This window comes from Phyllopteryx taeniolatus, chromosome 4 (assembly GCF_024500385.1).
Source record: "Phyllopteryx taeniolatus isolate TA_2022b chromosome 4, UOR_Ptae_1.2, whole genome shotgun sequence".
NCBI classification, from domain to species: domain Eukaryota; kingdom Metazoa; phylum Chordata; class Actinopteri; order Syngnathiformes; family Syngnathidae; genus Phyllopteryx; species Phyllopteryx taeniolatus.
In genome coordinates this window covers 27,522,174-27,544,682 of record NC_084505.1, presented here as the reverse complement: position 1 = coordinate 27,544,682, position 22,509 = coordinate 27,522,174, and the positions used below count along the sequence as shown (strand labels likewise).

The window sequence follows — 22,509 nt, the reverse complement described above, 5'->3', positions numbered from 1 at the left end:
AAAATCATCGTTCATAGTGGCCGAACTCTTTTGCAACAGTATGTCATGTTGAGTTAAGTGTGAATAGTTTTTCATGGAAATTCAGTGTATCATCTGATCGTGGTTTCGATAATATATGATGACCGTAATGAACTGTACGCAATAAGTGTCCTATGAAGTGATGCGCTCACATCTTTCAAACGGAATCTTCAGCAATCTTCCTCTGTGTGTTGCCGATCCCCTCCAGGTGATTTATTCCCTCAACATGAAGAACGAGGAGCAGGAGGCGGCCCTGCAGGCCTCGAACCACGCCCACGACGAGGAGCTGCACCGCATCCTGATGGAGACGTGTCAAGAGGAGGAGGGCTCAGTGCTGAGGACGCGACTCCTCCAGCTGCAGGAGTCTCTCGACGAGCAGCAGAGGGTCGGAGCGCAGGTGTGTGCGTCCTTGAGCGCGCCCGCGTGTGCGTGTAATGACTCGGGCACCCCGATCCCACAATAATGAGCCGACCTCTTTCCAAGGCCACGCTGTTTTGCTGTATAATTAATGTGCTCGCATTACTGCTGACCCGCTGTAATCAAAGCGCTCCAAGCAGCGTGGCACTTCGCCCATTCGTCGCGTGCAATTTGCATAATGTGCCTCAACAAAACATACATCGTAGGCGCCGGGTTTACATCCTTTTTTTTTTGCACATGCAATAATGACTCGCAGGAAAAAGCTTTTTTGCATGTACTTTTGCAAAATGCACTCTCCTCATGTTCTACTGTAACGAGAGCAAATACAAGAACTTTATCAAAAAAATCTGCCATTTGAATTACATCGAGAAATGCACGGTCATACAGTAGGACAATGTATCCCACCAGGAACACAACACGCTCTATGTGCGCTGCTTCACAAATACTGTATATACTGTACAGGTACATTTCAATAAATTAGAATATATTTCTTATCATTTATTGAGATGGCATACCAAAAAATATGGTGCAACAGAAGCCTGCAGATGACTCTAGATGTGATTTATTAGCTGGAAAATGCAAACGGGACACATAGTCTATAGCCTCACACAGTTCCACTACAAATTGGAGACTAAATTACATCTCCAGTCATCTCTGCAGGCTTCTGTTGCACAATATTTTTAGGTATGTAAATTAGAACACAGTATATTTCTTGGCATTTATTGAGATGTACCTGTAAGAGCACCTGTCATCAAACCACGAGGAGAACCTCCAGCATCATGAAGTGAACTTTTTTATATTATTTTGAACGGGAGGCTCATTGTTGCTGTTCTGAACTCCTGTTTCTATGTTTCTGAACAGCACCTGTTTCTGAACAGCACCTGCCCAAATTCGTCAAAACATGATTAATCAACGGTCAATCTAACACAATCGACAGAAACCTTAATGCCCGTTGCCTGTTATCACGCCCATCTGTAATTCACACCTTGTAAAGGCAGAACTTTTGCAGCTCTCATTAGACGGCAGTGTAAGTGTAACATCTCGTCACCTGCGCATCCAGGTACAAGCCGACTTCAAGTTCTTCCGCATGCAGTCGGAGGAGAGGGAACGTGAAACTGAAGCCGAACTGAGACGGGATTTTGAGGAGAGGCTCCGGGCTGCCGAGGAGGAGCTCCAAGAGGCCAAGTCCCGGATCAGCGCCGCTCGGGAGGAAAACCTGCGACTGGGCAAAGAACTGGAAGAGGCAGAGGAGACGATCCGAGATCTGAGCGACAGACGCGAGCTGAGGCAGACAGTTAGTGAGGACGAGAAGGAGGAGACGGAGCAGAAGGGCCCAGATGAGGGGAAGGAGAGAGAGGAGGAGTCGGAGAGAGTGAAAGGGCTTTTGGAGGAGGTGAACGTGATGAAGGAGGAAAGGGATCACAGGGAGGAGGAGAGAAGGCGAGCAGCCGATGCGGAAAGGGAGCGGTGGGAGCAAACGATGGAGCGGCTCCGAGAGGAGAAAGAAGAAATGAGGAAGAAGATGGAGGCCGAATGGCGGGAGGAGCAGCGCAGGTGGGAGGAGAGAGAGGAGGAGGAGAAGAAAGGAATGCACAGTGCTTTAAGAGAACGAGTGAAGAGGGCCGAGGCCGAGGTGGAGAACCATCTGGAGAGGCAGGCCGAGCGCAAACGCAACACAGTCAAACTGCAGGAGCGTATTCAGGTAGATGTTCTTCAGATACGGTCAGCAGACATAACAACACCGCGTAGCGCGATCCCATACAATGCAGAAGTGCTAATGCTAATGCTCCCTTTTGATTGTCAAAGGAGAAATTATTCGGTTTGATGTTGACCCAAAAAATAGTTGAGGATTGTCTTCACAATGCAGAATGATCGTGCAGCTCACCCTAACGAAGAGTCTGATGGATTATACAGGTTGCGGCAAAAGTACAGTAGCTTTAGTAACACCGGTTTACAATTATGGTTTGGGTAATTACAGCACCTGAATATCGACCCGCGGGCCTCAATTGGCCCTGGGCTGCAATTTTGAGACCCCTGATCTAGAATAAGTAGGCTCACCCATAACAAATATTTAGATGACAGGCAAATTCTAACTACTCTTTACTATATTTCGGACTCTGCAGTTGCACAGTCGCGGTAAGAAAAAAAGTTCATCTTTGTGTTGCTTCCTAGCGTCTCTGACCGTTGCTTGAGGTCCACGGTAGATAGAGACTGGCTGTGATGGCTGAGTGCTGTTTCCACTGGCAGCTATGTCCTAATGAGTAGTTTGCGCAAGATAGAACGCTTGCATTAGCACCGCCAAGCCGAGCGTTGAGAAGCCCTGCCGAAGCTAGCACACAGCTGACATAATCCCCTCGAACAGACCACTGAAGTCCTGCAGCTGGGTTGCCGAAAGTAGAAATGCGTACTTGCTTGCTTATCTTTGTCAAAGTCTCGGTTTGACACTCCCGTGTGCTCCGCCTTGCCCCCACGCTTGCCACCGTCTTCCCATTCCTAGAACCTGGAGGAAGAGCTGGAACTGGATCGGAAACGTGTGTCCGAGGCCGAGGGCTTGGCGAAACGGGCAGAGGAGGAGCTGGCTGTGGCCAAAGAGAGGCTACTGCTGCAAGAAGATGAGCTGCAGAGCCGAGCAGGTACTTCGTCAGACTTCATACTACATATTACGTTTGCTCATTTGGCAGATGTGTTTGTCCTTGTCCTTTAGCAACTTCCAAAATCGGATTTATTGACTCTGACATAAGCGCCAGGCTTACTCCAACATTGCGGCCCTAAGGGCGTGATGATGTTTGCGGCTGCAAGAGAAGCTCCATTTGTCAAGCTTAAGCTCACTGACGTCCGCGCATTCAAGTCTTGAAGACAAGCGGCGATGCGTCTCTCAAATTGATTGTCAGAACGGAGAGCAGAGAAATTCAAGTTGAGCGTCAAAAGCAGAGAAGTGAAGTTGGGAAAAGCCATCGCATGGTCAAATACTGTTCAATATTTAACGACCACTTATACTAGCGTAGGTGTCAAACTCAAGACCCGGGGGCCAGATCCAGCCTGCCGGATCTTTTTATGTGGCCCACTAAAGCAAATAGGGGCAACACGGAGGGAATGGATAGGCAAGATTTTTATTGTGTCAAAACATTTGCCACAGCAGTCGCGGTGCAGATGAGAAAAAACTGGGTACACGCTCACACGAGATGTTTTTGAAACCAGGGATGGAGTAATGAATCAGTTGTTGTCAGAAAACAAATATGATCAAATATTTATTTAGCGGCAGTATGTGCCTGCCCACAATGAAGGTTAGACTGGAATCCCCGTGGACCGTGATGTTCGCAGATGACATTGTGACCTTTCCCCTTTATGAATGACTGTTGTTCATCTTCGGTAAAAGATGTGTGTTTGACATATATTTTCGATAGCTGATCCTGCATTATTTGTGTGTATGCATGTATGCATTTGTTCGGAGAGTATGAACAAAAACAAGTACAAACATAATAATAAATCACAAGTTTGTGTGTCAAACGTGCGTATTTGCATAAATCTGTGCGTATGCATGGCTAGTGAATGAGGCCCATTAAGACTTTAGCAGTTGCCCAACAACTGAGCCCTGAGGAACACCTGACTTGAGGTTACACTGAGAGAAATCAGGCAGTAGGTGTATAGCAGGACTCTGTTGTTGGTCCTCAAAGTACAGTACATTCTACGCTAGTGTATCCAGGAGGACTCGTTATTAGACTCTAAGGCAACTTTTAACATTTTCCAGGGGCCAAAAGGGTAGAAGTATTTTTTTATCAAGTGATCAAAAGCATCACATTTGGCGGTATCAACTCTATCCCAAACTATTGTCCCTCTACAAAATAAAATGCACTTTTTTACAGAGAGTGGAAAGGTTCTAAACGGTAAGTAAGGATTGAACACACTTCCAAAAAAGCTGTCAGAGATACTGTACGTCACTGGTCATCTAACCAGTGACTTGTCGCCGCTCTTTGGGAATGGCATTTTTTTCCCATGTGTGTGACATGCGTGTACTCGGTATGTGTTTTAGAAGAGCTGCTGAATGTGGGCTGCAAGGCGTGCGTGTGTGCTGACGTGGAGGACCTGAAGAGCCAGCTGAGTCGTCTGCAGAGCAGGAACAGAGAGCTGGAGCTCCAAAGCAGCGGAAGGAACAACGACCACGCACGCCAGATCCGCCAGGTAACGCACATCCCGCGTAGAATGTCTGTAGCGCTAATTAGGCTAACGCGAGGATATCTCAGCTGAACTTGAGAGGCAGGCCGCACCCTAGATTGATCACCAGTTCATAAAGACAAACCGCCATTCATGTTCACACAGAGCGCGAAGGACTTAAACAACTTGAAGCATGCACCTCACCATCTGTTGACATTTTTTTGCCCTCCTTTTTTGTTGTAGAGTAATTGTAGGATTGTAATTATAGGATTATGTAAAGGATAAAAAGCCCCAACCCTGGACAGGATACATAAAAAAAAAATGGATGGATGGCTTGATAAAAGACAAAACAAAACAATACTACCAAAAAAAAAAACATTTCCACAACACACAACACTCTTGTGTTGAGGTGCAGGTCCAGGATTTCGTTCACGGTTTTCTCCATACTAACAACTGGGCCTTGGCAACCCTCTTTTTTTATTCTAACAATATATTGCTATCATGCCTTGTCCCAAGATTTACAGTACGTGCCCTGCTCAATCCTGAAAAATTTTTCAATTTTCAATGCGAAACAGTGGATTTCACTCTTAAAAAATGTTCACGCTTACTTATTTCCTAAAACGTTCAACTAAAAACTTTTATAGAGACTTAACAATCTGGCGGCGCGGTGGAGTCCAAGGCCACTTTAAGAAGGGCAGCTGATTGGCGATGGCGTACTGCTGCTGAGTGACTCGCCACACCTGACAGACCTGACAGCTTCAGCCCTGAACCTTTCAGTCAGCTTTATGAAAATGCAGTGGAACCTCAATATAACGGACTAATAGTGACGAGGGGTCGTCCGATATAGCTGATTGTCCGTTATATTGAAGCACTTTTTTTTTTTAGGGGGAAGTCCATATGCATCCATATTATCCAAATTATTGTTTTGCAGGTTTTTCCGTGGCCTAAAAAGCCTAGTACAGTACAAAGTTATTGTAAATAAATGAAAAAAGGTTTTAAATGTTTGAAAGTTTCACATTTTGATCAAACTTACCACGCCAGTGTATTTGGTCATGGTGACATTGTCGACGTACAGTACTCATCATAGGCAAGTCTCTTTCATGGGCCGTGAGGAATTAGTGTGCTTCCTAGTTCAAACTCTGTTGCCAAAGGCGAAGGGCTTGACAAGAAACTGTTACTGTATCAAAAATAGCACGTTCCAGACTCCAGAGGCTTGTGTTTTGTATTCCTCAGCGTTCTCGCTCTCTCTTTCTCTCTCTCTCTCTCTCTCTCTCTCTCTCTCTCTCTGCGTGCACTCTATGGCACAATAGGAAATCGCTATAGCCATCATGACATGGCTGGCATGTCAATGCCCCACATTCAACATGGGCGGCACATGAGGAATTGGATTTTGGAATTGTTTTGGAATTCCAATTGTTTTTTGGAATTTGATCTTTTTTTTTTTTTTTTGTATATCTGTGACCCAGAAATACGTCAGTCCCATTCTCTGCCTGCATTCCGCCACAGCGCCAGTCAACAACAGTGGCCAATTGTGAAACTAATGACTTTGTCAACAGCAGTTTGAGTGACAACTGGAAACTATTTTTGGACGCATCGTTCAGTCGCAATGGTCTGTTTTATCAAGGTTCCACTGCACCTTATTATTTTGTCGTATCCTTGGAATTCTGTTGATGATTGTAATGCAGTCCGAATAAATTCAATTCAGTTCAAACGTCAGCAACGCAAATCCGGAATTGTGACTTAATTATAATGGTGAGAACATTTGAAGCAACCAGGAAATCTCCCAAACGCTCGACCGGGGTTCACGCTCTCACGATGTAGTTCCGGAGAGGGCAGACTGTCATGATTTTGTGGTCTTAATAGCCAACGTAAAGTGAGGCAAAGGTTCATTCGGATCCACATTTCTCCCTCATCTAAGAAGACAAAAAAATACAATTTGATGACATCTGAGAGACATGACATACTGTGTACGGCAGGGATATCCATCCATTTTCCGTACCCAGTCATCCTCACGAGGGTCGCGGGCGTGCCGCCGCCTATCCCAGCTATCTTCGGGCGAGAGGCGGGGTACACCCTGAACTGGTTGCCAGCCAATCGCAGGGCACATATAGACAAGCAGCCGTTCGCACTCACATTCACACCTAGGGGCAATTCAACCTGCCATGAATGTGTGGAAACATGCAAACGCCGGCGGATTTGAACCCGGGACCTCAGAACCGTGAGGCGGCTGTGCTAACCAGATGTCCGTGGTGCCGCCCAATGTGTGCATGTTAAATTGCTTTTACCAGGTTAAAGTCTAATTTATACTGCTGCTGACTGCCTTCACAAAGAAAACAGTGATTTTTGTGGCTTTTCACCAAAATGTGATGGAAACATCGTTCCAAAAATCATGTGTAAATCAGTGTCAATCAAAACTGAGCATGATTATCTTTGTAAAGGCAGAATTACTGATGCTGCGCTTCTATTGGAAAGCTCGTGCGGGGGTACCTAATGAAGCGTCCGACGGGTCTTTTTCAGCACGCCGAGGCTCTGTCCAGTCTGCGTTCCGAGATGGTGAGGGCCCAGACAGAAGAGCTGCGTCGCATCCAAAAACATGCCGACGAGGAGCGGGACAAACTCCAGAGGGAGCTGGACAAGGAGCGAGAGACCGTCCAGAGGGAAAGAGAGCAAGAAAAAAGCCATTTGGAGAAGGAGAGGAACCGGCTGCGGCGAGAGCGAGACGAGGAGAAGGAGGCGCTGCGTCAGGAGGCCGACGGAATCAGAGAACACGTGAGGAGGGAAATGGAGGAGGAGGCGGAGCGTCTCCGCAAGGAGCTGGACGTGGAGAGGGTCCGCGTCCGCGCCCAGTTGGACAAGAACTTCGAGCAGGTGGAGGCGCAGAGGGCGGCTCTGCAGCAGAAGCTGGAGGAGGAGAAGAGGAGGCTGGTGGAGAAGGCGGAGGAGGACAGGAGGCGGCTGAAGGAGCAGGTGCGGAAGGCCATCGAGGAGGTGATGCGCAGACACGCGGCTGAACTGCACGGCGTCCAAGAAGCTCTCAACTCGGAGAAGATTACCAACCGAGAGGTCAGACTCCAGATCGACGCAGCGGGCGCGAGGCTGCGATTGATCGCTCAGGCCAAAGGGCGAGGAACCTGATCCGCCAAACGCGCCAAAGCCGAGGAATATGCGCAGATAGATCCATTTAGCTTGCGCAATGCTATTCGTCAAACCTGAGGCGAATTGTGATGGCTAATTTTGCGTCTTTAATTCAAGCTAGAATCCCGCTGGGCTGGAATTCCGTATTACAGCCACAGAAAACGCCGCTTCGATATGACGTAGGCGGTGATGATTCTACAACATTCCACAACATTTTTATTTTGTTTTGTAGGACAGCCAGTAGGGGAAAAAGAGGCAATTGTTGTAAATTCACTATTATTGCCATTGCTCAGACGTTGCTGAAAGTCGTTTATTTTACGGCAGGCACCTTGTTTTTTTGTTCAAATATAATTTTATTTGTTGAATTTTTTAGGTAGTGTTTTTTTTTCGTGCTGGAAATGACACGAAAATGTATTCATAGTTTTTTGACTGATTTTGAGCAATCTTCCACTATCAATGTTCGTGCATAATTTAGAGCAGTTTTTGTTTAAGGCCCACATTTTATTTTTAAAAACTTCATTTTTAAAAATGACTAATTCTATTTTTTCATTTTGTATTAATAATTATTCCTTGAAGTATAATTAATTAACCAATTATTTTATTTCATAAATAAAACAATTGTAAGAACATTCGTTTATTTTGCTATTTTAAACAAATTATTTAAGGAGATACATGAAAAAGAAACATTCCAAATGAATAAATACATTTTGATATCCCAATTTTAGGGGGCAAAAAGAATAAAACAATACAAAAATTATTACAGGACTTTTCATAGTGTAAATACTTGGTGGGGGGGGATTAAATTTTATTTTATTTTTTGTGGGCGGGATTAAAGAACGGCACGGGCTGTTTGTGGCCCGCTGACCCTAAATTGCCCACCCCTGATCTAGCGCATTCTAGAAAGACGGATTTAGCATCGTTGGCTCCCTTGAAAGCCGCAATGTATTCTTTTTAAAAACTGAAAGAAACAAATAAATGTAAGGCAAAGTGGAAATGTTCTCATTGGCGGTGTGAGGGTTAAATGAATCTCACAGCAATAAGCCAAAAGCGGGCGACCGGTTAGCGCATCTGCCTGAGGTTGCGGGTTCAAATCCGGCCTTGCCTGTGTGGAGTTTGCATGTTGTCCCCGTGCGTGCGTGGGTTTCCACCCAGATTCCAGAAACATGCACACTAGTTTCATTCGAGACTCTAAATTGTCCGTAGGCGTGAATGCGAGTGCCAATGGTTGTTTGTCTATATGTGCCCGGCAACCGTTTCGGGGTGTACCCGCTTCTCGCCCGAAGTCAGCCGGGATAGGCGCCGGCGCGCCCCGTGACCCGCGTGAGGAGAAGCGGTTGACGAGCCAAAAGCTTCTTGTCGTGTGTCTTCTTTTTCCACGTTTAACAAATATCTTTGCATGGGATGTTGTTTAAAGGTATGTGCACATCTCGAAGAGGAGAGGCGGAAAAACGGGGCGCTCCATGACAGGCTGGAGAGGGAGAGACAAGAACTTGAGATGAAACTCAAAGATGCAGACAACGAGGTAAAGTGGAAGCGCAAACTTGTACAATTTGGCATCAGAGAAATATTTTGGGGCAATCACCCGTGAAGTCACATCAATTCTCATTGGAAATGAAGGTTTTATGATGGTGGCGGTTTGACCCGGGAACAGATTTTTCCTTTATTTCCTGGAAACATTTTTTTTTTTTTAAGCAGCTATTGGCCATATGCCAATATTGTGTTCGAGCAAGGAGACATTTTTACATGATCAAAGAGTCTGAATAAATAATGTCTGTGACATGCTTTTGTCGAAATTCCTTCCACACTCTCATTCTTGTGTTGCTGAAATTAGCCCGTTTTCAGGGGCCAGCCCTGTCTCGTGCAAGTGAGCGGCCGCGTGCCCCAAATATTGCCGGGCTAATGGCGAGTCCGGCTTCTGTTAGCATGAAGATGCATGACACGTGGAGGCAGCACTTAATACACTTCACTGCGTGGATGTGGTGCATGGGGACATTTCCCCCCCCCCCCCCCACCCCCCCCCACTGCCAGCGCGTCAGAAGCCAGCGCTAATGTGTCCGTCCGACAAAACCCCACGCGGCTCTGCTTAGCATCTCAGTGCCTGCACGATTGCCTTTCAGACAGTGTGACTTTGGCTGGCTGTCACTTGAAAGTGCCTCCGGCGCTTCACCCGGCCTCGCTGGTTAGGTGTCATGCAGGGAGAAACTCCGCGTGGACGGCGGTTAATACGTCACTTAGCCCCACGCTTGCGCGGCAGTCTGGCAGAAGCGCAGAACGGCTTGCTCTCGGACACATTTTCAGAAGTGGCAAAGGAACAAAAGAACGACTCGGTCGGTGGTTTCATGTCACACTTGACGGGTGGGCGGGGCCGCCAGAGACCCGAGTAGTGATATAAAAGCCATCAAAAAGAAAACAAATCCATGAAATGCTCCTCGATTATGGATATGCTTCTCTACTTCCTGTCTATTAGCTACATTCAAACAAATTCACGCGAGTGTGTTCCCAAACTGGATCGCAGTTGATTGTTCTGTATCGTGTTTCTTAAAGCAGTCGTTTGTTGTTGTTTTTTTTTGGATGGATGTTTACAGTCCACTTCCTGTAATGCCCTCGCAGGTGGGAAAGGAGAGCCAGATGCACTTTTCACCTCTTTATTGAATGCCGAGAGCAGTCAAATAGGGTAGGCGTGCCGTCGGCCACGGCTCGCGGCCAGACACTCACGCGCACACTTGCCGGGCCCCGCCTCTTAAAGGCACGTGCACAAACATTACCGTAGATACCGTATTTTCTATACATTTGTCGCTTGCCATTATGCGTGCCCATAAACAGGAATCGACTGCGTTCCATTCGTGACAATCAAGCAGCTTGACCGTTCGTGTGTTCAGATCTTTCGTTTGCAGGCGGCCGCGCAGCATCAAGAAGAGAAGGACAAAGTAGCGCCAGAGACGTCGCCCCCGTGCGGACCGCAGTGCTCCCGCCTGCGCGAGGACCTGCAGCAGACCCGAAGCCGTCTGACTCGGATGCGGGATGAGGCGGAGAAGCAGCGCCAGAGACAACAGAGAGACGTCGCCTCCCTCCAGGCAGACAAACACCGGCTCGAGGAGAAGGTTCTGGAACACAGTCGGCTCAACACCGAGAGGAACCTTTTGGAACAGAGCCGACGCGACACGGACGAACGCATCAGGTAGTACACGACAAGAAAAACTGGCCGTCATCGTATCGTAATTGAAAGAAAAGAAACCACAAATGCAACAAATGAGCATCAGCATCAGGTTCACATTTTGATGATCAGTGTCTGCTTTTGGTGATTATAGCTCTTTTTCTTACATTCTGACTGGGATTATTGCATAAAGCCCAATAAAACAATACGCCGCGGCAGTAATGAAGCAAAGGAAGGAAATAAATGACACATTCTGTGTCATCGCTGCAAAATGTTTCTTCAATGGTAGTAGAGTTCTCAAAAAAATAACTAATTTAATCAAAGTTAAGAAGGGGCGCCAAAGTTTGGAAAAAACTATTTCCAGAACCTCGGACAGTGAATGTAATCTTTTCGAAGCCCGTACGGAGTTGCACAGTTTTCAAGCGCCAAAGTCGAACATGACCTGACGCAAGTTGTTCGAATATCAAAACACATTTTCCCGTCACAAAATCATGTCAATTACGGTGCAGAAATTTGCGCACTTCTGCTCAAATTGTTAATGTCATAAAACCACTTTTTTTTTTTTTTAAATTGTACAGGCAATGTTTTCGGTAAGATTTTAACACCGGATGCGGTTGTTTCGAAAGTGTCGAGTTGAGCTTTGAGTGAGCAGATGGTGCAGGTGTACCTAATGAAGTGGCCGGCGGATGTAACTCCTCTGCTGGAAACGAAGCAAAAGTTCCACTCGCAAGTATTTCCTGTATTCTCTGCCGTAGTGACTTTTCTGACTTTTCTCCAGAGCGGAGTGCGAGGATCGCCTCAGGGCAGAGTTCCGCATCGAGATGAACGCCGCCGTCGCCGAGAGCGAGCAGAGGTGGCGGAACCGGGAGCGCGAGTTGCACGCTCGCATGGCGGAGCTGCAGGTGGGCCCGATCTGCAGAAAAGAGCAAAAATAGCTTGATTTCTTTCAGTCTCTGCAAGTGTAGGAAATCACAATGTCACGTTTCCATCGGCACTAACAATTTGTTTACAAGTCATGAACGATGTTTGGACAAATGTATTATGAGTTATGTAACATAGATGTGCTTTCACGTGTTTAAATCGGATCGCTTTTTGAGCCAAACCAAACCAAATCGGAAGCATTTCTAACCATTTGTCAATATTTGAATTGAATATTGCCGTGGCACTGCCGTGTTGCCACTGAGACCGTGTCTATCGGATTCTTTGTCTGATTTGCCCGCTGTGCGCCCGTGTGTTGTAATTTGGCACGGCAACTCTGAGTGAGTCGTTTTGTTTTTGATGACGTTCATGTCAGAAAAGGGCCGATTCACGCCGACGCTGTAGCTCGGTCCGAACAAGCTGGCAACCTTTATGGCTGCTGTCCATACGCCACGACACTTTTCTGTGTCAACAAGACGACTTTGAGGTTCACATCATTTTTCAGTGTTCCGATTTCAATCTCCACCTGTCGAACATTGCACTCAGTTGCTCAGCAACGGATGTTGTGGCCACGTTCATGAAAGAGTTGGAAATGAACGACACACAAGACTCCAAAACCCCTTCTCAAATTCTTGCCCAATCTGTTGACGACTAGAACTTTGTCCAAAGTCTCAGATGCATGAGCGTTGTCTTTCAGCAGCATCTGCACAGAAGAAAGCGCAGCACCTTTTTTTTTTCACTGTAAATGCACCCGGGAAAATGTTCATCTGAGCTTGAAATGCATTTAGAGCACTTACTATCTCATCAACAGTTCAAATGCTTCAGTTTCACAGTAGTGTTCGTTAAAAATGGGAGGTCAGGTGTCCACTCGGGTGTCTTTGCCTTTGGATGACGCAAACTCTTTGGTTTCTCTCAAAAGTGAAAAAAAAAAAACCAAACCAAAAGGAAGTCGCCGCGTGCTGGTGAATGATGCAGTGGGAATCAGAATCAGAATCAGAATTAGAATCATCTTTATTTGCCAAGTATGTCCAAAAAACACACAAGGAATTTGTCTCCGGTACTTGGAGCCGCTCCACTACGACAACAGACAGAGAACACTTTGGAGACGTAAAGCATAATGACATAATGCAGAAACTTGGGGAACTGTGTGTCACCTTTACAGTGAGCGATGAATCCGGTGCCAGTTTTTCCAGGGGTAGCTTTTTCTTCCTTCACCGCGTTATAGATATTAAAGATTACGTTGACACCCCGAGCCACGTTGTCGTTCAGCCATTTCCCTGAGCTGAGTGGGTGGGGCACCGACCACCAAGTGGGTGAATGAAAATACAAATAATAAAACGTGTAACTGCGATCAGCTCATTTTGCTGGGCCTTTCTTCGCCGAAAGCGCACAAAACGGGAGAAAAGCCGAAAAGGCCCCCCGACCACTGCCTGCAGTCTAGCAACTTTTGACAATGTGACTCAAAACCGATTTACTTTATGGATTTATTACTTATTTTCTGCCATTTTCTATTTCCTGTCGATGACGAGGCCTCATTTCGCGATACTTTTTTTTTTTTTTTTGCAAACGCAGGAGGAGGAACCCGAAGACGATTCCCATGGCAACCTTGAGATTGACAAACTCAGGAAGGAGGTCGAGGAGACCAAGGAGATTAACAAGAAGCTGAGGGAGCTGCTGCAGGTACTTTCACACAAGGTCATAGAAATCGACACTTGGAAGCATCTGTAGTGTTTCCCAACCTTTATTTAGTCAAGGCACATATTTTACAGTTGAAAAATCTCACCGCACGCCAGCAAACAAAAATCCTGCAATTCTCGGAAGACGGGGGGTTAGGGTTAGGGTCGCCAATAGCAAAAATCCGCTCCTAATTGGCGTCTCTTTATACTGTAATTACCGATAGATGCCACAAGGTGGTGTCAAAGACCTACTTTTGTCCGAGTGAAGCTCCACAAATCACTTCAACAGTTCCTCGGCACCAAGATGCCGCAAGTTGGCGCCAAAGTCAAACTGTTGTTGCTTTGGCCTCAGTACAAAAGCAGCGAGTATGTGAGTTTTTGGAAAGAAAAAAAGGAGAGAATTGGCAAATCCCAAATATGCCGTTCCTTGTCCATCCTCAGAACTGCGAGGCTGACGCTCTAACCGGTCGGCCACCGTGCCGCCGCCGTTCCTTGCATCCTGGAATAATGACGAGCTCGTCTCAATTCGCTCACACGTTGACTCGGCCATTTTTCTAGCGCTTCTCCTCACGCGGGTCGCGCGCGTGCTGGCGCCTATCCCAGCTATCTTCGGGCGAGAGGCGGCTTACACCCTGAACTGGTCGCCAGCCAATCGCAGGGCACGTAACAACCTTTTGCACTCACATTCACACCTACGGGCGTTTTAGTCTTCAATGTGCGTTGTTTGTCGTTGTTGTGCTGGAGGAGCCCCAAAGTTTGGCCGAGGAGAGACGCAGCCACGCCGTGCAGCTGCAAGCGTTGGAGAGGCAAGCCAAAGAAGATGTGCTGTCTGAGAGGAACAGACTTCAGACCATGCACCAGCTGGAGTTAGGTAACACGTGCGCTCCGTCTCTCGACACAAGCGAGCCCGTGCGCGCGCGTAGACGCGGCGTGATTGGAGATTACGCATTCGACGGCCGAGTTCTTATTGCCGCGGATACGTTTCACCATGGCAACAAGCAGAAGGCTACCTGTAACAATTGGCCGAGTGGATCTGTGTTCTTCCTTTGTTGCGCATGCGCTACTTTCCGCGTGCGTGACGTCAGATAAGCAGCGTGCGGAGTTGACCCAGCAGCACACAGAGTGGAGCAGACAGATGACCCAGAGACACATGCAGCAGATCGAAGACCTTCAGAGCCAACTGCGAGCGCACACGCAGATGATGGCGTTGCAGCAGGTAACGCGCTCATTTCCATCTCTCCTCTCGCCTCCCCCCGTGTCCAGCGACCTCAATCGACGCGCGCTTGCTTTTAGGACCTCAAGCAGCAGAACCAGAACCAAGTGTTTGAGCGGCAGCTGGATGAGAGTCGCTGCGCCATGCTGGAGCTGCAGAGAGAGAATGCTGCGCTCAAGAAGCAATTGCAGGAGAAGTAAGTCAAAAACGTTCTCGTTAGGTTCATGGAATACGAAATGCACTACAAATCAAAATCATTTGTATCAAATCAATGTATTTCCATCGCGGATTTTTCCCCGACGCTATATCACGGGATTGTGCGACGATTCGAAGTTCTACAACGGCACGTCGCCGTGATGATGGCGACCCCAAGTGGGCAAAAATAATACCTGCACCTCACATGCGTTCAGTATTGGTATTATACATAGGGCTTTAAAAAATAGACATACATATATATATTTATATATATATATATATATATATAGGTAATAAAGTACATATAGGCACGGTCGCTGCTTTGCGACTTTCGTCTGTCGCGGGGGTGGTCGGAAACGTAACCTCCGCGCTAAACGAGGATTACTGTTTCGAAAAGTGTTCGGAGGGAATACGTACAGTATGTGTACGTCATTTTTGCTGTGTTTTAATATTTACTGTAATAAAACTTCTCAACATGAAGCGCAATCCGTCAAAATATCGGGGGTGGGTGCGGATCGGAAAGCGTTCGCCCTCATTACCGTCGACACTGAATGTTGGCCCACTTCGGATGCCCGGGGCCGCTGCCTCGTCCGCTGGATGGATGTTAAAATACAGTAAAAATATTAGAATAAAGTGCATTTCGATATCACCGGCAACTACAACTTCTATTCAGGTACATCTGAACACAGTAGAATAATGTCCATCCGTCCATTTTGGGTCGCGGGCGTGCCGGAGCCGATCCCAGCTATCTTCGGGCGAGAGGCGGGGTACACCCTGAACTGGTCGCCAGCCAGTCGCGGTAGAATACTGTCAAAAGCTTAATTCACTTTGGTAGTTCGATTCAAAAAGTGAAACTCATCGAGATGCACTCAGAAATATACAGTACATATATAATGCCAAAAGTATGTGCTCCCCTGCCTTGACTCAGATATGAATTGAAGTGACATTCATATAGCATCGGTCCACCCTCTTAACATCTTAAACTCTTCTTGGAAGGCTTTCCACAAGGTTTAGGAGCGTGTTTATGGGAATTTAGGACCATTTTTCCAGAAGCGCATCCGGGCGAGAAGGCCTGGCTCTCACTCTCCGCTCTCATTCGTCCAAAAGTGTTCTGTGGGGTTGAGGTCAGGATTGTGCAGGCCAGCCATGTTCATCCACATCAAACTCACTCTCATCCGTGTCTTTATGAACCGTGATTTGTGCATTGATGCACCGTCATGTTGGAGGAGGAAGGGGCCATCTCCAAACTGTCCCCACAAAGTTGGAAATGTCCAAAATGTTCGCCCCTGAGCTCCGGTGAAAGCAACGCCGAGTGCTGCAGCATACCAAGAGATTTTGGACAGCCAACCGGTTTGGGGATGACCCCTTCCTCTTCCAACATGTCTGTGCACCAGTGCACAAAGCAAGATTCATAAAGAGATGGATGAATTTGACTGGCCTGCACAGAGTCCTGACCTCAACCCCATAGAACACCTTTGGCTTGATTTGGAGCGGACAGTGAGCCAGGCCTTGTCGTCCAACATCTGTGTGTGACCTGACAAATATCCTCCAAGAAGAATTGGCAAGACGAGTTGAAGCTGTTCCAGCTGCAAAGGGTGGACCAACGTCACATTCAACCTTATGGATTAAGAATGGGATAGCACTTCAAACCAGATGGGAGTCAAGGCCGGTGAGCCAATACTTTTGGTAATAAGGTGTATATAATTTTGAATGATTATAGATTACAACAAACAAAAAACCCAAATTCACCACCTCTAGAAACGAGAATATTACGTAACAAACAATCAAGAAACCATGGGAATGATTTTCTATGTAGAAATTTGGCAGGAATTTGCCGTCTGCAAAGTATTTTAATGAATTGAAGTGTTTAGTGAATCGGCATGATCTATGAGTACTGAAAAGAATGAACTTTGCTCTCATATTCTAATTTGGAGATGTACCTCTACCTCTGACATTGTCATTTAAACAGGACATTATTATCACGTCTTTCTTTATTTCACATTAGCTTCATATTGTACTTGGTTATATTATTACGTGGTTGATCTAATGTTGTGACTAGTGAGGTAATATAAGAAATTAGCATGAGTATTTGATCTAAAGTGACACTGAATTTGCAGGCGTATTTCCAGCCATTTCTCTCCTCACAGGTCCATGCAGGCCAATCCCAAAATGGAAGCAAAAGAAGAAGCGGCTCCAGATTTGCAAAAGACGAGAGATGCCCATCTGGAAGACGAAGCGCTGCGCTTGAAGGAGGAGGTGGAGAAACTGAGGGTGGAGATGGAGAAGCTGGAAGAGTCACACAAACTGTGGGAGGAGAAGAAGGAAGACGACGACAAGGAGGAGGAAGGGGAGCAAGAGAAAAAGAAGAAGCCGGAGGAGGAGAGGAGGACAAAGGAGCTGGAGGAGGTCAGGAAGGAGCACAAGAGGGAGATTCAGAATTTGCTGTCCGAATACGGCGGCGCTCAGATGCAGCTGCAGGCTCGCATCGTGGCCCTGGAGAACGAGTAAGTGCCGGACGTGTGACGTGTGACGTGAGCGTGACGACGGCGTGATGACCACGATGAGGAGGAGGATGACGATGATGACGATGACTCCCCCAGGTTGCGCGAGCGGGAGGAGCGATGCAGGAGGAGAGAGCCGCGATGTGACGACGACCTCCGGCTGGGGAAACTTCAGGAGAGACTGACGGAACGAGAGCAGCTCATTAAACGATTAGTGGTAAGACGACACGCACGCACCAAACCAGCAATTCACTTCTTCACCACCATTCCAAATACAACTACGTTATAGTATTGCTCAAATAATACCTCCAAAATCAACGTATCAATTCAAACTCAGCATTATTATCGTTGTGAAGTGCTGCAGTTGAATTCTAGATCACGGGTGTGGACCAAACCTTTACTCGTCATAATCAGCAGGCAAATAACACGGTAGATAGTTAATAGACAGAAGGCAGGACTCGTTTTCTCTCTCGCGCTCTCATTTACTAATGAGGCGAGAGCAGAGCAGAAAGTAGCGTCGAACGCATGACGCCAAGCGCTGAATGCAGAAGAAGTGAAGCGGCCTTGCTTGCCGTCAGTTGTGGAGATTTAAAAAAAGCTGCAGAGACGTTTGCGGGCGAGAGAGTTAAGATGCCGGGTGCCACTTTTGCATTACGATCACAGAAGTGCATTCCACTGTTCGTAAATACAGGACAAATCGGGAATAGAATTTTCGTACTACTGAACGTGTTTACGGAAGTGTCGTCTGTCGTGTCGGCTCTGTAACGAAGCTGTCGGCACGACGTTTTGAAACATAACCTCGAATCGAACGACAATTGTCAATTGTCCGCATCGAGTCAGTGCTTCCAAAGGAGATTGCTCCATTCTAACACAGCCACAACACGTAACACACACGTAAGCAACCGTTTATTTTTGCTTCTCTTGAAAAGATTTCCATTTTCTTCAAATGAGTTGGTTAGATTAGTTAGTTAGTTAGTTAGTTAGTTACGAGGCTTTCTCCACAAAGTAAACAGCATAGTTTGTTCTGAAATGAAGTTGAGTTCAATTGAAAACTTCAGTGCAATAAATTCAATCGACCATAATCTCAGTTGTTGGTCCTTCAACTTTTCTGAGGTGTGAATACTTTATGAGTGATATGATTTCCATTTAATGAGCACTCCAACATATGTTGCGACTGGAGCGAGAGTGTATGAGTTGACTTGCGACTTGCTTAAACCAAGTACTGAATTGATTCGACTCGCTTGAGACTTGGCGGCGACTCGACTTGATTTTGTTCTCCACAATGATTTGCACTTACTGTCACCTCTTACGAGGATTAAATTTGTGTTAGTTTAGGCGCCCCAATGACTATTTTGGGTGAATCGTCTGCGATGAGGCACGCAAGCAACTAAACGAATCCGACGTCCAGACATGCGACGCCGACGGCAAATGTGAACAAACGCCTCCTTCGTTCTCTTTCGCCCCTCCAGGAAGAACGGCATCAGCTGCAACTGCACCCCCCCGCCGTTGTCGGGGGCAACGGCGGCCTCAGAATCCGCGAGAACAAGCCCCGCCCCGGGAGCACCACGCCGACCATGAGGGTGAGTGCGCGCGCGTGCGGGCGTGCGTGTCCTGCACATAACGAGTTCATCGAAATGTACTCCTTCCTGCCAGAAGGGAATGTTGGACTCAAGCCGAGTTTTGTTTCTGGAGCACAGGCAGTGAAGTGTCCAATCTGGACGGACCCCTGCGTCTGTGTGGAAATTCTATTTGATTATTATTATTTAGTTTTTTTTGTTTGTTTTTTTTTTACACGGGGCTGCAAGCGCGTGCGATTTTATTCGCCTGCATTCACTTTGCTGTCTGATAAAGTGGACGTCAAAGTGCATTGCAGAATGCCTGCAAAAAGAAAAACAACACAATCAAAACAATCTATCATAAATCATACATATTAAAGAAGTAGAAAATAAATTCAGGAAGTATAAAAAGACATTAATGGATATCATGGGAAATTGTAAAAAATTAATACAAATAACATGAAGGGCATATGGAATATATCGAACAGTATAATTAGAAACAAACCTCGACAAATTGATGACCCACAGTATTTCATAGAGAATCATAAAATTGTAAAGATTATGGATGACATAGTTAATACATTCTATGAATATTTTGTAACTATTTGACCTAAACTAGCTGGAAAAATCCAAGATACAGTAAGAGAAAATGGAAAATGAACAGATAGAAACACTATGACAATGTTTTTCGAACCAGCTGAAGAAAGAGAACCCAAGACATCAACTTTCCACTGTAATACATAGCATATTACATTTGAGTACTATAATATGAAAATATAATAAGTCCAAAATATTTAGATATACACATCCTTATTTCTACTGAAACTGTTAATAGAAATGAGTGGCAGCAGTATCTTGGATTATTTTAATAAGAAAAGAGAGATTAACTCCAACAAAAGCAACTACAAAAAAAAATCAATGTGTATACAAATATAAAAACAGAAATATATTTATTGTCTTGAATCATAATAATAATGTCGCGCCACTATTAATCACTGTGTGCGTTTGTAAGGTATTTCATATAATACAGGACGAAAAGAATGTGGAGGATGTAGAAAATGAAAATATTTGGAATGACAAGGGGCGTGCGCCCGTGTGTCTTGTGTGCGCAGAGGAAGCCCGCGGAGGCATCTCCTGGCGCAAGCGCCATCTCCCGCCCGGGCGCTCAGGACCGCCTCCCTCCCTACTCGTCCCCGTCTTCCTCGTCCACGCTGCCTCACCGGTCGTCGCCCCAGCCTCACGCGTCGTCCCGCTACTCCAGCTCGTCTCTTCCGCACAAGCACACCTCCCCCTCCCTATCCCTCGGCCGACGTTCCCCCCCGTCCCTGCCCCGCTCCCCCAGATCCCGGACTTCCTGCGTCCCTCCCACGCCGGCGCCCACCGGCCCGCTGCCCGTCTGCCCCTCGCAGCAGACGGGCATTCGCTACGTGTCGCCGTCCTGCCAGGAGCCGTACGCGTACCTGCAGGCGCAGTCGATCAGGTAGGATTCGACCATTTGGAATCGAGCGTGAACTCGTCCGACGCATTGGCGCCTTTTCTTCCGGAGCGTCAAACTGGCTTCCTCAGATTACATTTGCCATCGTGCTATTAAACTGCATTATTTATAACCTAGCTTTCTAACAGTCGACTTTGTTCCGGACCTTTATGGAGTGACAGTGACTCACTTTGGAGAAAAAAACAAACAAAAAAAAAAAAAATAGCAGCCCTCTATTCTTCTGCGCTAAATAAAGACACCGGAGCACGCAAAAATAGGTCGAACGTTTACTTGAGTGAGGACGGAAAGCAACAACGTGCAACTTTGATCACTTTGACAGCCGAGTAGGCTATTATCAGTGTTGGGGAGTAACTAATAACATTACAAAATAAACTTTAAACTCGTCAATGACACCCCAAGTGTAGTTGACTGAAAAACTAAACGCGCAGCAAAAAGCATGACACACATCGTCTATTTAAATACGAGACACGATTGTTTTCCCCATTTTTATCGCCGGTTTAATGCTAACGGTCGACTATTTCTACACATACAGACAGGTGATATAACAATATTCACAGGCAGATATTCTTCCTAATCGGTGTAAAACTAGTCAAAGGTTTTTCTTCTCTTCTTTTTTTAGCTTACTGCAAAGGTGTAGCTCGATGCATGCGTCGCACCACACTGCCCCTAAGAGGCCAAAGCGCACACAGCAGGAACAGCAGATACATTCCTCCCCCCCCCCGACTGGCTGCCATGAATTCAGACGGAAGCTTGCCTGTTTTAGCTCAACGAGGATTACCAAAATTAGTTCAATTTGTATTGTTTTCGATTTCTATATTTTCGTATGATCATTTTTCTTGTTACCAATGGATTTCTGGGCTCTTTTAAATGCTATTTGAAATTGAGTTTTGGTAGTTGAAAACAAAATGTATGTTGCCATCGAGTATTTAATCATATTTGAATGCCAATTGAAAATAGAAGAAAGGAATGATACACAGTTTGAACTTAAAGCTGGTGAAGTGTTTTTTTGTTTGTGTTTTAGGGGGCCTTGTATGGAGCAGAGAGGCACCGAGGGGCTAAAACAGGAGTGGTTCACCAAATACTTCTCCTTCTGAGCACAAACACAAAGCCGCCCAACACTTCATCGCTTCGGCTACATGCACACCGTCAACTGGGAGCTCCACCCATTTTTCACAAGGTCAGACGAGTACTGTAGTGCGGACGGGACGCGACGACAGCGCTGTCGGATCGGCGCTCACAGCTGCGTGCAAAGACACACTGCGGTCGCTGCGTGAGTCAACGTAATACTGTGGCACGGACGTTGGCAAAAATCTATGTCTGTGCGGTTGCGTTGCATCGATACGAATCCTTTGAAATCGGCGGAGCGCTCGTACAACAGACTCGCGGGCTCGTCACCAGCAGGGCCATCTCCAACATTGCCTCAAAGCTCAACCAAAAAGTGCTTCTCAAAACACATGCCTGACCTCTTCTCGGCCTCCCGGATCTTGTTTGTATCGTCTGAAATGTCGCCATCCGTGATGATGTTTTTTTTCTTTTTTTAAAGCGGTCTTCCTTTTTTTCAATGCAGCATTTGCTTCAATATGATCACACGCTTATTGAAGGCGAATCTCTCGATGTCACCAAGCAAGTGTCGCTTCCAACTACGGAGGCATTTGATGTACTGTATTCAAGCAAGATCCTCATTAATACGAACACACAAACATTTGTCACTTCCCGCACCAAAATGAAGCTTGTTTTGATGCAAATATGTACAATAGTCTTAATGAACACATTGAATAAATATTTTGTTTTTGTACTCGATTCTTCTTGATGTGCTCGTCAGTTAAGGCCGTCGGTTCCGATGTGCAATCGTGTCAAAAAGAACAGAAAAGGAAAAATGGATTAGTTTGTAGATGTCCCCGAATTGAGCACTTTCATTCTTTCATTCATTCATTCATTCATTCATCTTCCGTTCCGCGTATGCTCACTGGGGGCGCGGGTAATTGAGCACTTACTGAGGATATTTTTACAATCCCGTGGAAATGGGATGCTCACATGACCCCTCACAATTGCAAATTTCACACCTGGTCCTTGTCACAT

General features: G+C 46.3%; 1 protein-coding gene across 3 annotated transcripts in view; it reads left to right on the top strand.

The window, feature by feature from the left end:
* The window catches only part of fam184b (family with sequence similarity 184 member B), a 28,266-nt gene extending 6,036 nt beyond the window's left edge, over window positions 1-22,230 (top strand). Inside the window, exons 2-18 of one of the 3 annotated variants that reach the window (XM_061771172.1) lie at window positions 227-415; window positions 1,496-2,137; window positions 2,933-3,068; window positions 4,466-4,614; window positions 7,105-7,650; window positions 9,137-9,244; window positions 10,602-10,900; window positions 11,655-11,778; window positions 13,367-13,474; window positions 14,215-14,341; window positions 14,556-14,686; window positions 14,764-14,879; window positions 17,026-17,382; window positions 17,479-17,596; window positions 18,849-18,959; window positions 20,048-20,415; window positions 21,452-22,230. In XM_061771172.1, the coding sequence (XP_061627156.1) occupies window positions 227-415; window positions 1,496-2,137; window positions 2,933-3,068; window positions 4,466-4,614; window positions 7,105-7,650; window positions 9,137-9,244; window positions 10,602-10,900; window positions 11,655-11,778; window positions 13,367-13,474; window positions 14,215-14,341; window positions 14,556-14,686; window positions 14,764-14,879; window positions 17,026-17,382; window positions 17,479-17,596; window positions 18,849-18,959; window positions 20,048-20,415; window positions 21,452-21,524 (3,702 nt within the window). In that variant the 3' untranslated portion in view covers window positions 21,525-22,230. Of the gene's footprint in view, window positions 1-226; window positions 416-1,495; window positions 2,138-2,932; window positions 3,069-4,465; window positions 4,615-7,104; window positions 7,651-9,136; window positions 9,245-10,601; window positions 10,901-11,654; window positions 11,779-13,366; window positions 13,475-14,214; window positions 14,342-14,555; window positions 14,687-14,763; window positions 14,880-17,007; window positions 17,383-17,478; window positions 17,597-18,848; window positions 18,960-20,047; window positions 20,416-21,451 lie in introns of all 3 variants that reach the window. The other 2 variants (XM_061771171.1, XM_061771173.1) reach the window with 2 other exon arrangements.
* The last annotated feature ends 279 nt before the right edge of the window (window positions 22,231-22,509 follow it).